Source organism: Orbicella faveolata, unplaced genomic scaffold (assembly GCF_042242905.1).
Source record: "Orbicella faveolata isolate gen_17 unplaced genomic scaffold, um_ofav_v1 contig_25, whole genome shotgun sequence".
Classification (NCBI taxonomy): Eukaryota; Metazoa; Cnidaria; class Anthozoa; order Scleractinia; family Merulinidae; genus Orbicella; species Orbicella faveolata.
In genome coordinates, this window is record NW_028301553.1 from 16,108,387 (window position 1) to 16,122,500 (window position 14,114).

The window sequence follows — 14,114 nt, forward strand, 5'->3', positions numbered from 1 at the left end:
GACTTGTATGTATGTTGAATTAAGTTGTGATGTAGTACAGCTTTAATTAAGTAACTGTATTTTGCAAGCAAGATCAAAACTTATAAATTCATCAAATCTTGAAGGCTCTGGGTGCTATTTGATGTTTGCCTTTTTCACGGAGATGCTTCCTTCCAGTTAATATTTGTGTTTATTAACTCAGCTTTCGACGAATCTTAAATCATTTGTTTCGAAAGTGATGCAAGTTAACTGTATAGTGCTATGTCGGGATTTTTCAGTTTCATTGCAAGCGCTGGCTTTTAACACACTCAGGCATATTTCAGTGTCTTTCAGACTTTTCGTTTGAGGTCAGATAAGACATAGATTTGCCTGGTGTCTTTGTCCATTAGGGCTTAACTGAAGCACTTCAAGCGAGCGCACGCCGAACTAATTTTGCCTTACTTTTTTCTGACAAAAAAGCTCGTAATTTTCTTTGGTACGACCGATCGTTTCAGTTTAAATTCGCATTCATATATCACAAAGACATGCTTTTCTTTGCCTTAATTTACATTACTGATGGTGGACAGTCACAAATGGATGTTTAAATGTCAAAAATCGTTAATATCAGTTTTAATAATTTTTTTAGAGTTTTGTTTTGCAAAGTAATCACGATGTGCGCTTAAACTAACAGTATGCATGTACATTGCCAGTTGCCTCCATATCAATTTTATTTTTTTTTTGCATGATCGGAAATTTTGGAAGTCCACTTCATTGCTCCAAAAAAGTTAAATAAGCATCCAAACTTCAGTTCCGCCATTATTTTATTTTCCATTGTCGTCTCCTTTTTTTATTCAATACATAGCACAATCTTTAGCGGTGTATTTACACTAACCGCTGCTTAAATACAAATATTAAATCGCTTTCCAACCCAACTTTAATACACTATACTACTGAATACATACGTTACAAAACTAACATATAGCTCATGCATTTGATGGATTGACTGATATTCACATTAGTCATTTACATTTCTTAATGATATCTGTCTAAACTAACATCAGCATAACAATAAACTGACTTGATCGTTACCGGTAAAATGGAAAAAAAAAAATCAATTACTTTTTCAGCGTTGTTAATGCCGTATAGCTTTCTTTATAGTGAATTGGTTGCAAGCTACAGTTTGTATTTTTTTCCTATTATTTGAAAAAAGGCGACTTTAAATTAAACGTAAACGTATGTTGTTTACCCTGAGGGACGAAGCCTCATGTAACATGAGCGGTGTTCAATAATATGCCCTTCGTCCGAACACCTGTACGCATGTTAGGAAGAAGCCCGAAATTGAATTTAACCAGTTTCTCTGAATTAAAATTCTGTTCGGGCTTGATATTTTTACCATTCGCCTGGCTAATATTTTGCTGCTGTCATCAAGTTCATTTTTTACTCAATAAATGTCACTAAATGCACAGCGCTCGTTTGAAAAAAGCCCTGAACTCCCGAATTCTCAATGCATAGATCCACGGATCCATTGCTGAGCTTGTGAGGGACAATGTGGCGGCCCACATCCAGGCTCGATTGTACTGCCTGCGACGACACAAATCAGTCGTGGCAATCTGCAAAACGCTGACAACGCTCACTGGCATGGAAAGAGCAATTGCTACAACAACAACAATGGCAACCGTCCAAGCTGTCTTCTTGGTTCGTTTGGCCTCCACTGAACAAGTTGTTCCTGTGTTAGTCACTGCCCCTTCCTCGTCTCGTGAAACGGCCGACACATTGCGCTCTGCCACAGCAATTCTTCTTGACTGGCTGCGCGCTGCTAGGAAAATCTTTCCATAGCAGAAGAAAATAACCAGCGTGGGAGAAAGCCCAGTGAGCATTCCGCAGATAATCCAAAGTTTTGGCAAGTCCTCATTTGAGAGCGCAAAGAAAAAGGAATTGAGCGTGAAGCCAAATACCCAGACGATTACGATTGAGATGCAGCTTCGCTTTACTGTAACAACACTGTAGTAGCGCAAAGGGTCAATGACCGCGATGTATCGCTCGATACTCATTACACTTAAGGTGTGCATGATTATCATTGCGCTGGACATGGCAAAAAAGCTCTCCAGCTGCAGTAGATGCTCTTCTCTGTATTGCCATGAAACAAAGTTAGTTAACATGATGTAAAGAGGATTCACTGCAATGCCGACGAAGAGATCGATGGTCGATAAAGATGTCAGGAGATAATAACATGGCTGATGAAGTGACGGGCTCTTGATAACGGTGATGAGTACTATAAGATTTCCAAAGACAGCCGCTAGTCCAGAAACTGAATTGATAATTCCCAGGATTATAGCCGAAAAAGACGATATCTCACCCGTGCAGTGTGGTTGATCTGCCATAACGCGCTATTTGGTTGTCATCGAAAAGCACTCTAAAGGTCCGGAATAGAAACCATTAGTATAACCAATCGTATGAATGCGATTGTAATTAAGGATTTAAAGTACAAGTGATAGTTGAAAATTCTTTCAAAATTGCACGGGCCTTTTAGCGAAAGCAATTTGAAAGAATTTTCAAATAGCCGACCATGGGTGTAAATCGTTAATTGTTCGAGCTTTCTTACAATTTCCCATTTGTTACATGACTGAGAAAATTACGAACGCGCGCATAAATTGCACTGCAATAAAAATTAAATATAAACGAAAATTTGGCCTGCACTCAGCCAATCACAGTGATGTAACTTTCGCAAAATTAGGATGAAAAACAGTCGAATTGAATTGCCTTTTCTCACGAACCTGTCCAATTTAAGTACATTCGCTTCAACTGTGTTTATAATGAAGTAATAGTAAAAAAAACTTCAATTGCTTGGATATGAACGTATGTATATGTAATTGGAATAAGCCACGCTGAAACCAAAAGCTAGCCTAGCCTGTTTGTTCCTATCCTTGCCATTTTCCTTCGGCTAAATTTTCCTGATGCGACAGAAATCCGACATGACTACAGAAACGTTTGAATTGGGAGCATTCAGGGAGCATTAAAAAAAATGTCCCTTTGATGTTGTAGTTTTAACATAGTCTCAGTATGTATCTTTTTTCGGAAACGAGTTTAAAACCCGGACATAATTTATTCAGTAATTATACTCACCCACATGCGGGTGCCAATGCGATAGGAAAACGGCCTCGGCGGAAGGGATATGTCTCAGATAACACTTTACACCCATCAAACGGGAAGCCAGGTTAGATTTCAGATGATTTTTGTCGCCAGTTATCCAAATTGACTGTCAGGATGTGTTAGCGTAGGTCTCCAAAGGTTTGGAATCGGAATGCTCGCTTTTTTGTGCACTGATTATATGGCTCAACATTACTAATGAAAATACATTTTATCACACAGGAAGGAAACTCAAAGTTATACTTTGCACACAAGTGTACACCAACCATTTTTGACTCTATGCATATTTTTAAATATGACTTTCTGAAACACTGTGCAAATTTCTGGGAATTATTTGTTTGACTTTTTATACAGATATGTGCAGCCCTCGTATATAGGACACGTCTCCAATGACTTCGCAGGCATTCATTACCAGTTGGGCTTATGCTAATTGATGTTTTTTGGAGATGAGGAATACTGTGTAAATGTTTGTGAAGTATTTGTTTGGTTTGTTTAACAGATTATGTACAGCGCACGAAAATACGACACGTACGTCTCTAGTTGCTTCACAGGCCTTTACTGTCGGATAATCTTATCTAATTGATGTCTTTTGGATGGGAGAACTTTCTGTATGTTCGTGAACGCGCAAACCACAGTCACGTTTCACGAAAAAAGAAAAACTCATATCACGTTATCATCTTAATGACGTCACTTTGACCCATGCATGAACACAAAGTAATTGTGTAAAAAACTGCCAGAAAACTACATTTCATAGCAACTTAAAGCTTAAGACTTTTAAAGGAGATCACGTTTTTAGAGGAAAAAAGCCCAGGCAATCCACGTTTCCACTGTGTGGCCAAAACACTAACGTCAAAACGTCAGGGCCATGAAAATATGGAAACTTTATCACGTCGCGACACTCTACATTAATGTTTTTCACCTCAAACATGCACGGAATGATCGCTTTTTTTCTTTTTCAGCTGAGAAATTACTTTGAGATGAATGGCAAATTTTTAAGATTAGGAAAAACACTTTAATACAAGATAGACAATAATAGAAATTGACAGCCAGTCATTATCACAAGTAAATTACATGGTCAATCACAGGCAGCTGTCAGTTGTATTTGGCCTGGATTTTCAACATATTGCATCGTTCAATTGAAGATTGCATTGAGGTTATTGATGTGACTTCGTTTACGTTTCAGACCTGTAGAAGTTTAAAGTTGAAAATGAATGATTATGAACTCTCTATTCAACATTATATACATGCAAACACAGCGGTCAAACGTCGGGCATGCGCAAATTGGTACATTTTTTGGCAGCCGCGCGCCAATTTCCCGCGCAAAAATTTAAAGGAAAACATGGGAAAGAACCGGTGTCACGCAAAATTTACGAAAAAAAATTGAAAAGTTCATAGAAATCTGTAAAAGGAAAAGAAAGCAGGTAAAAGGAAAACTTAAGACTTTTCAGACACAAAGTTTATTAAGTTACCGGTATTCTGTTGATTTACCATTTTGTTTTGACCTTTACCAAAAAAGTTTACAAGTCTTAAAACCCGTGTCATGCTACGAGCCGACGGCGTAGTATATTTTTATTTGTTTTTATTAATCATACGATGCGTGACGCCGGAAACGGACGACAAACGATGTGTAAAAGAAGGAAAAATGGGAGAAGAAAAAGACAATTGCAGTGATTCGGCTTCGCTCAGACGAGCTGGAAAAATTTTGGCAAGGACTGTGGGGATTCCATCCGGTTCCTTGATTTGTCTGAAGCACAGGAACGAGATGAATCGAAACGACAAACGGTGTTCATGTCCATCGTCATGGGGGCATAGCTGGCCAAAATACGGATCCCAAACCGCCTGTACCTGGTCTTTGACCAGGTGGGAAAATCTTTTCTAAACTACAAGCCTGGGAAAAACTGGTGCACTAAATGCAAAGTCGAGGCGGACAAAAAATTCAAGGAGCACGGAAAATACATACCACGGAAAAGAAAGACTTGCAACAAGCAGAAGGTAGAACAATTTTTAACTCTCAAGTTATTTCTGTTAGCTCTCGTTGTACCGGCTAAAACATAAACAAATATATGAATAACGAGGAAAATGTCATTTATAGGATACCGATGACCCACGAAAAGAACAGTGTCATGAAAATCTTTTGGCCGCCTTTTAGTTGCTCCATTGCTCGCACATGCGCAGACGTTTGACCGCTGTGTTTATACATACAGGCTTATCCTTTTCTTGGAGCGACCGCTGATGAACGAGAGGAGTCTAGGTCGAGTCTTAATAGGCCTTATTCCCAGACCTTCGCGACTTTTGTTCCTTCCAAACTTGAAGCAATACTACCATTCTTAATAATAGATAGATTTAGCCAAGCCTAAAAGCGGAGTTCCTATTACAATAAATTAATCTGGTTTGAGCCTGCGATCCAATAGTTGTTGAGGTGCTCTAAACCTCAGCCCGCGATACGGTCAGGTGATATTGGTCAGCGGATATCTTGTTTTGACAGATGTGAATTGACTATAACATGGATGTCCACAACCTGGTTCCCAGGGCTTTCCCCTTAGATAAGGGAAAAGACCCGGGAACGGGGTTGGGATACGCGCCCGCGATCCACGTCGCTAGCCATGTTGACCATGATTTTCTATTTCAATGCATGCATGTGGTTCTTCTGTTCGTATGGTTTTCGGGTTCCGCTTGGCGGAGCTCCGCTATGATTCTAGGCGACTCCAGGAAGTTTCATAAAATTTAATAGAATTATTTCTCCTGGATAGTGGAAACTGAATTCACATTTACCTTGTTTGATAAGGTAAATGTGAATTCAGTTTCCACTACCCAGTGTAACCATGCATAATTACTTATAATGTAATACATTATACCAGGAGCCATAATCGGGAACGGAGACCGTAAGCGCACGCCATTTCTAGTATTGGGGTTGTCCCCATGATATGGCACAATAATTCTATTTTTAGAACAAATTGCGCCATCGCCGCGGCACACGCGCGTACATGCTGCGAGGATTTATGCGGATGTCGCGCGGGGGGGAATGGCGTCCGAAATTCCCGAAATTTTTCATGTTTTTGGCCCACAACTCAACGCGTTTGCGTCGGTTGGAATTTTGCTTAACTATTTTCGTCGTAAGCTGCTCCAGTTCGAGTGCAGTAAGACAGTGTCGAATTTAGGTATGTTCCGCTTTAAGCTTTAGATATATATCACTGACCAAGTTGTGTTCCGACGGATGCTTCTTTTACATGAGCTGTACATTACTCCACTTTAAATTTCACATATGTTGAAGATTAACAGCTTTTCCATTACACAGCAAAAAACTAGCTGGATATATTTAGATATAGTAGAGCTTCAGGACTTCATAGTTTCCTAGCTCCTCTTGCCACACGCTTGCGAGGAATTTGCCAGTCTATCGCGGTAATTGCTAGTTTGAGTTTCGCCGGAATTGTAAGCAACGCTTGATGTTTCATCAAGGCCCAATAACTTTACGTCCGTAGATACTGCTCAGTTTTATTCGTGTAAAAATTCAGTAAATTCTCTGTTGTCGATTAATGGGAGAGCCCGCCGATGCTTGTTTTGTACAGTCAGTAAACATGACAAATTGAACTTCCGTCGCACTTTCGTGTGAAAGCGTACATCGAACTCAAACAATAACTATAGTTTTTGAATTTTAAGATTGATAAATGTTTGAGCACATATTAAAAGCTAAGCTGAAAATATGTGAATAAAGCAGAAATAACTGATCAGCAAAGTTACGATGACGCTTTCTTTAATCAACTTCGAATAACGATTTCGATTTTGTTGATCGAGTTATCAAAACGCTTTGTCTATTTTCATTTTCGCAGTGTAAAACTTCACTATGCTTATGCTGAAGAAACACACGATATTAGAAGCCTTTTTTGCGTTCGTGAAATTTGTTGCAGCATCTCAGCACAAAAGATAACGAAAGAAATCTTTGTCAAGATTTGTTGACAATTGAAAACACCGACTCGGACTTGAAAGTGCACGAGCTGCACTATGCAAATGAGCTACTTGTACGCGTCAGACTTTCCTTTCAAAAACTTTTGCAAACTCACCAAACAAGCAGAAACAATAAGAAACCATCAAAACAGGTTTTGGTTATGATTAACCATTGTCTGAGAAACTCTCAAATTAACTCGATACCAGAGTGGAGAGTTTTCTTGCTATATTGTTAAGTCAGAACAAACGCAAAAACATACGCGTAAGCTTACAACTGGCGCGAGCAGATCTTATTATTCATTCCCAGCGGGAGATTGAAGTCTTGTTTTCGACCCTGAAAAACCCACCTTTTCCGTTAGTTCAGAGCATAAAACTACATATAAGCGCCCTGGTTCGTATTCCCTGCCTTATTTCCTGCCATTGGTGTGAAAAATACGTAAGATAATCTCTCAAGGTCTCTCAACTCTCACCATTTGATCTTGCAACGTGACAACATCCACGCAAGAGTCCCCGACATGTGCGTGGATCCGCGCGGATATATGACGTCAGGATGGCGCAATTTGTTCTAAAAATAGAAAATTGTCCCATATCATAGGTGCGCGCGGATCCCAAGACTTACGGTCTCCGTCCCCGATTATGGCTCCTGATTATACGTAGTTATGCATGGTTACATAGTAGCACATTCACAATACATTAATTTTGAACTCTATGAAAAGTTGCAGCCGCAATGAATGTTCCTCATAATTACATATAATTATGTGAATGTTTGAATCTCAGCCAATCCAAACCATTGTAGCTGTTTAGCTTTCAGGTAATGATGACGTCAAGTGACGGGGTTAACAGCAATTGGTTCAGACCTCCCTATAGGGAGTAAACGACTAAAGTTGACGGAGGAAATTCAGGATGCGTCGTTTCTGTTACCATGAGACTAGTCTGTTTAAACACCTTCTATTTTCCCAAGAGGACAAAATAAAACCACAAGGAATTGAACGAAGGTTCTTTTTCGTAGGATCGCCTTTAATAAAAAAAAAATAATCAGAAATGACTTGATAAGAAATAACAAGCAAACTGCGGTGATAAACATGGCAATAAAACGCATGTTAAAAAACAAAGTTCATTTACTTGACGTTTCGTATGTTCCAACATACATCTTCAGAAGTGACCGTTAGGAATAGAAGTAACAACTAAATTACAATTTAAAATAAGTAACTAATTAACAATTACAATGACAGAATGACTTGCTTCTGACCGACAATCATGTGGCCGATTTTAATATGTTCGTCGCATTTTGCAGTGATATTTTCCCTGCTTAGCTAGCTACCAACATAGCTATTTGTGAGACATACAGGTATAGCTTTGGTATCAATAGATTTTCCCACAACACTGTCAAGAGAGTACCGACATGACTTTCACCTGTAATCACAATAATGGTTATGTGCAGTCGATTCCATAGGCTGTATCTTAATTAGAAAATGCAACATTAATATTTTTAATTCAAATATCTATCAGAAAGCTTTTACATTTGCCTAATATCAAAATCAACTTGGATAGTCATTTTTTTTTAATAGAAAGATTTATAGAAGCGGTTTGTTATCTACAGAGCAGAATATTATGTCCACTCCTCCGATTTGTGCCAAGTTGGTAGGGGGATCTTTACTGGACAGTTGTTATCAGTGGAAAAGATATTATTTACAACCAAAAATATTGTTTTCCTGCTTTGGAATCATAATTAAAATACAAAACAATTTCCTGTACTCAGAGCGCAATAAAAGCTGGCTTAAAAGTGGAATATTTCAATAAAAACAGGAAGGTTAACCCTCTGAATACCAAACTTTCGCCAAAAAATACCGTTTTTAACCGTTTAGTCAGGTTGTTTAGCTGCCATGACGCTACAGCAGCAGCCTAAGTTTTGCTAAAAAAGCTTTTTTTTTAGTAAAAGGAGAGATTTTTCGAGGATTAGGTACAAAATTGAGCAAAACTTCAAGTCCGGGCATGCGCATAAGCCAAAATTTGGATTTTTTTTTTTGCCATTAACCGTTCTCAATTTCGTTTGTTGGCTCTTTCCTTTCTGTTTTTCTCGGCCCCTTTACACTGGCTACCTTTTGCGTTGTATGTTTTTTCTGGCTGTAGTGAAAAGTTGGATGTTAATTACGGGCGAAGCCTGGAAATGGACCTTGATCAATCATAGGCGTTGTGGACCATTTCATCACCGTTTTTGCACCAAAACTGATAACGTTGTTTTTCGATTTGCGACGTCGGAATATCGTCGATATATAAACCTGACCATTGTGCGGAAAGGGCTAGCCTAGCACTACTATCTGCTCATCAAAAATAACTGACGACAATTAAATTGATGACGTCACAAGTGGTACAAAGAGCACGACCATTAATTACGCATATATATATATATATATATATATATATATATATATGCGTAGTTGGTATTCAAAGGGTTAAGAAGGTTGTATCATTAACAAAGATGGTGAATTTTAAGCTCGGTAATGAAATGTGAAGGTGAATTAATCAACATGACACGAGCTTGGGACAAAGAAAAATTCTGAGTCCCCGACAGGAATGGAACCCATGACCTCCCGAACACCGGGCGGGCGCTCTATCCACTGAGCTACGAGAACTCATGGAGAGCGAGGTCATTTAACTGAGTTCATATATGACAGGTGTCCTGCACACTGCTAGGATCAACGCTATCGAAGTCATCGTGAGTAGTGATAAATTAATAAAGATGGTGAATTTTAAGCTCGAATTTTAATCGCATCGATTCCTGTCGGGGACTCAGAATTTTTCTTTGTCCCACGCTCGTGCCATGTTGATTAATTCACCTTAACAAGGGTGTATGATGTTCATTAGGATATAGAACCCTTCTTAATTAACTTTCACATTTTAATTGTGGCTGATGAACTTCGGTTGAGCCAAACGAAATATTCTACTTTTATTTCGCCGCGAGTACAGGAAATTAATTCAAAACCTTGGAAACTAGAATTTCGCACTAACTGGAGCAAAAATTTCCCCTCGAACGTGGTATCTTACATTTATTGCAATTTTACGCTCAGTAACTCGAACTTTCGATAACTCGAAATGATTGTAGTGTCCCTTCAGGTTATTTTCGTTAAAATGTTATTGTGGATAAGTCAAGTCATATTTACTTATAAGTCCAATGAGTCAAAGCTCTTCTAAAACATCAACAGAAATGGCCTGCTGGTTGCCTAGAGACACCGAGTCAGGGACTATTAACGGACCATTTAATTTGTGACAAGAATACTAATTCGCAGTGTTGCAACTACCTATAGCTATTACAATGGACAATCGCAAAATTCTTTTCCTTCTTTGTTTTGTTTTTTATTCCTTTCAAACCACTTATGGTTAATTTTGTTGGTAGAGAATCGTTCTAGTGTCACTCTTTCTCTGAGCGAAACCTGATCAAAAAGCAGACCGTTAGATTAGACAATTTCCGATCATTTATTCTCAGTACAGGTAAATCGAACTCTCGGATAACTTGAACCTTTTCCCGTCTTCTCTTGGAGGTTCGAGTCATCGTAATCTCAGCGTGCTCTAACCTAGCCTGCACAAACGACCTCTGCTCAGTTTGTTTAGGTGGTCAGTTCTTCGTTGAACTGTCCAGTTGCTATTGTCGTACAGAATGTTGCGTAGACTCAGCTTGCAGTGCAACCAGTCCTTTATTAAACTACTGACAAGCATACGACCATGTATGGCATAGAAACTTTGACACTTCGAATGACAGCTCAAAAGGCTTTTGACATTGTTTTTTCTTCACTGATTCAATAAGCACCTTAATTTAAATTTCAGTCCCAGAACACAATTCTGCAATATTGAAACATCGCCATGTTTACTTAAGCCCAAAGAACAAACGGTCCCGAACAACTCCCCAGCAATTCTAATGCTTTGCGGTGCGGTTGTTTCCTAGGTGATTAAAGGGGAAGTCCTTGTATTCTAGCTATAATCATTTGAAGCTTCCTGCGGTTTTATTTTAATTAACCTAAAGACCTTAAAAATTCCGAAACGATTAAAAACAACAAGTTTCGGTGCCTTTGGAGATTGTCACAGACAGAAATATTTGTCAAATAATTGCTGTAGATGAGGAGGTGCAGCTTTGTCGCTAACAATATTTAAAAGTGATTCTGTTCTGAAGGCCCGTGACAACCTGTGTTATTAGGTTTACTCAGAAGGACTCAACGTAAAACACAGTATGTAATCTCCGTCCACATTTGTTTGCTTGTATAGGGGGTAAATTCATTCAGAATTTTTTATTAAAACTGTGGTGACATGGCCGGTTGGTTATCAAACAAGCAAAGTCAATTTTACCCCCACAAATTTCTTTGAGGTATAGTAAAAAAGATTATCCTTCTCCTCCGGCAGGGTAAATAATTTCGGACACACCCTAAAAAAATGAAAAATTTACAAACTTAAATGTTGAACAAGACCGTTTTTTAAACCGTTTTGAAAACAGTACGTTCGTAAAATTAGGCGCCTGCCAAAAAAAGCCATCATTACTTAGCACAGCAATAAAGCGCTGATGAAAAAGCAGAAACTGATTGCTTTAAAGCGAGCGGAAATTCGCAATTATCAGAAATTAAGCTTGGAAACTAACTTGATCACTTTTTATTCCATTTCGAGAAGCAATTTAAACTCGTAGCAGTTGGGGTCCGAATACTCTCTCTAGTTAAAAGTCGTTCCTGACTGTTTCATTGCCATTGCTTATGTTTCACTCTTGAGTAACAACACGCACTCCATTGTTGATTGAATGTTCCAATTGTTAGTCACGGTTGGCAGGTTTTCAAACAGGGAATGACCGTTCCAAAATATTAAATTGCTTGTGTCAGCCAATGAATGCTTTTTCTGCCGGAAGCGTTTCTAGCAACGGTGGCATAATGTAAAATAGATATAGCTGGACTTAATAAAAACAAACTGACGCAGGCTGAAGTTCCCGCGCACAAACTTGGGGACACCGGAGTGAATAGTGAATTTTCCCTCTTTGCGTTGTCAAGAGCGCTTTATAGTACCAGTTAACTGGCTCGACGAATGAAACCACCAACTTCGAAAGCTAGAGAAGAGAGTTAATTTGTGATGTCCACAGAAGAGTGTAGTGGGGAACTTGAATACGTAACGTCCATTTTTCTCGTGGTGCTCCATGCTGTATCTGGTTTTCTGTCAATTCTCGGCAATGTTATAGTTCTCCTCTCGGTTTACCAAACCCCAACATTACACACAGTGTCAAATTACTACATTGCATCGCTCGCCGTTGGAGATTTCCTTGTCGGTGCGGTAATCAGTCCACTTTGGGTCGCTAAAAGCGCTCTTAATGTCTGGCGGAATCAGCACCCTTTGACTGTGGCAGCAGAAATAATGTCCATGCAGACACTGATAACGACTACTTTCAACCTGGCCGCGGTCAGTTTAGATCGATATTTAGCCATAACGGATGCTTTTTACTACATGCGCGTGATGACGATGCGCAGTTGTGTCCTCGCCGTTTCTTTCATTTGGGTGTTCTCGTTTGCGTTCTCCTTTCTCCGTTTGCTAGTCACTGAGCCGGTGGACCTACCAAAACTTTGGATAGCCGTGGCGATTGTTGGTTACACTCTTCCATTTGCGGTCATAAGTTACAGTTACTATCACATTTATAAAGCAGCCAAAAGCCAGTCTAGAAGGATTGAAGCTGAAGCCCGAGCCGTTTCTGTGGTTTCCGAGGCGGGCCCTAGCGATCCAACGACCTCTCAAACGAAGCGCAACCGAAAAGCGGCCAACACGATTGGGATAATAATCGGGATTTACCTTCTCATGGCTTCTCCGAGCATGGTCATCACTGGAATTCAACTCCTAACAACAAATGACTGTTTGAAGATCCGCATCATTCGATACTGGTTCTGGGGAGCGCTGTGTTCGTTTGGCAGTTCCGCGGTAAACCCTTGGATTTACGCGGCAAGGAATCGGGATTATAGGCAAGCTTTTAAACGTGTTTTCAAATGCTGGTTCTCTAACACAACATCAATGAACGCTGTGTCTTCATTTCGCGGTAGACACTCAAGTAGTCAGTGAGATATCCGACTCGAGATGAAACGAGCTTTTGCTACAGTCTGGCAACTAAGTCTTTTAGTCCAAAAAACGACAACACTTCAATAACCTAGAGAAAATTCTAGTAAAAATTATAAGCTTATTTTAAATATTTATCACGCAATAAGCGCTTCTATTTCATTTTATTTTATTGCATCTTTATGTTAACCTGACTTTGTAGAAGGAGTCAATAATGGTAAAAATTGTGAAATAATCAAGGCTGCCCGGCTTTAAGAATAGACTCGCTGAATAAATTAAAACTTGTGCCTAACTTTAGTCCATGAATTTAGAAGGACATTGTTTAAGCTTCGTGTGGCTTTAAACGTCTCAGTTCGTCAGTGAATTTCTAATATTTCATTTGCCGTAATTGAGAAACTCTCGTATATGAATGCATTTGCCTGAATGGAAAAGTTTCCTTTGAACATTGATTAAACCGCTAACTGCGGTTTGTATTGGTGATTCGCGTTCTTAAAACTAAGATATCGTTGACTGCCTTTAGCTATTACGTTTTCGGCCGGATTTTGTGATTCATCAGAGCAATATTGATAATGGATACTTAGAAAGAGTGAAAAGGGCCAAAACAAAATCCCCTAATGCTGTTTTGGGATAATTTGCAAGTTATAATTACGTTCGTGGTTTCAAGAGAGCCTCTTTCAGCTTCTTTGTCAAACAGAACATACTATGTTTACGTACACCAAAGAGCACTTTTCAGTTTGTCAAAGTTTATTTCTCTAGTATTAGATGTTCCGTGAGGTGGGTCTTTAAATAATAGAAGTAAACGTCGAATAAGAGGAAAAATTAACAAAACAAAAAAAGTAGCATATGACCGGCAGATGCCACTGAATTTGTTTTCGCGTCAATTCGCCATGGGATTCTTGCTCAATATGTTAATGTGTTACTGTTTGTTTGACGTATTTTTTAAAAAACGTTGTCAGGTACCATAGTGTTTTTAACGTTTTGCCAGTTTTTCAAACATAATA

General features: G+C 39.1%; 2 protein-coding genes across 2 annotated transcripts in view; one reads left to right on the forward strand and one right to left on the reverse strand.

Annotated features, from left to right (window-relative positions):
* Positions 1–683: 683 nt before the first annotated feature.
* On the reverse strand, positions 684–2,685 carry LOC110052926 (trace amine-associated receptor 9-like). The gene has a single exon (XM_020759119.2). It carries the CDS (start codon positions 2,337–2,339, stop codon positions 1,413–1,415), a length of 927 nt encoding a protein of 308 aa, XP_020614778.1. The 5' UTR covers positions 2,340–2,685; the 3' UTR covers positions 684–1,412.
* A 9,259-nt stretch (positions 2,686–11,944) lies between these two features.
* The window catches only part of LOC110052752 (trace amine-associated receptor 9-like), a 2,201-nt gene continuing 31 nt past the window's right edge, over positions 11,945–14,114 (forward strand). Inside the window, exon 1 of the mRNA XM_020758919.2 lies at positions 11,945–14,114. This exon is cut by the window's right edge and continues 31 nt beyond it. Within this exon, the coding sequence (XP_020614578.1) occupies positions 12,148–13,119 (972 nt within the window). The 5' untranslated portion in view covers positions 11,945–12,147 and the 3' untranslated portion in view covers positions 13,120–14,114.

Coding starts and splice junctions, on each gene's coding strand:
- LOC110052926 (XM_020759119.2), bottom strand. CDS start 2,339: ATGGCAGATCAACCACACTGCACGGGTGAGATATCGTCTTTTTCGGCT.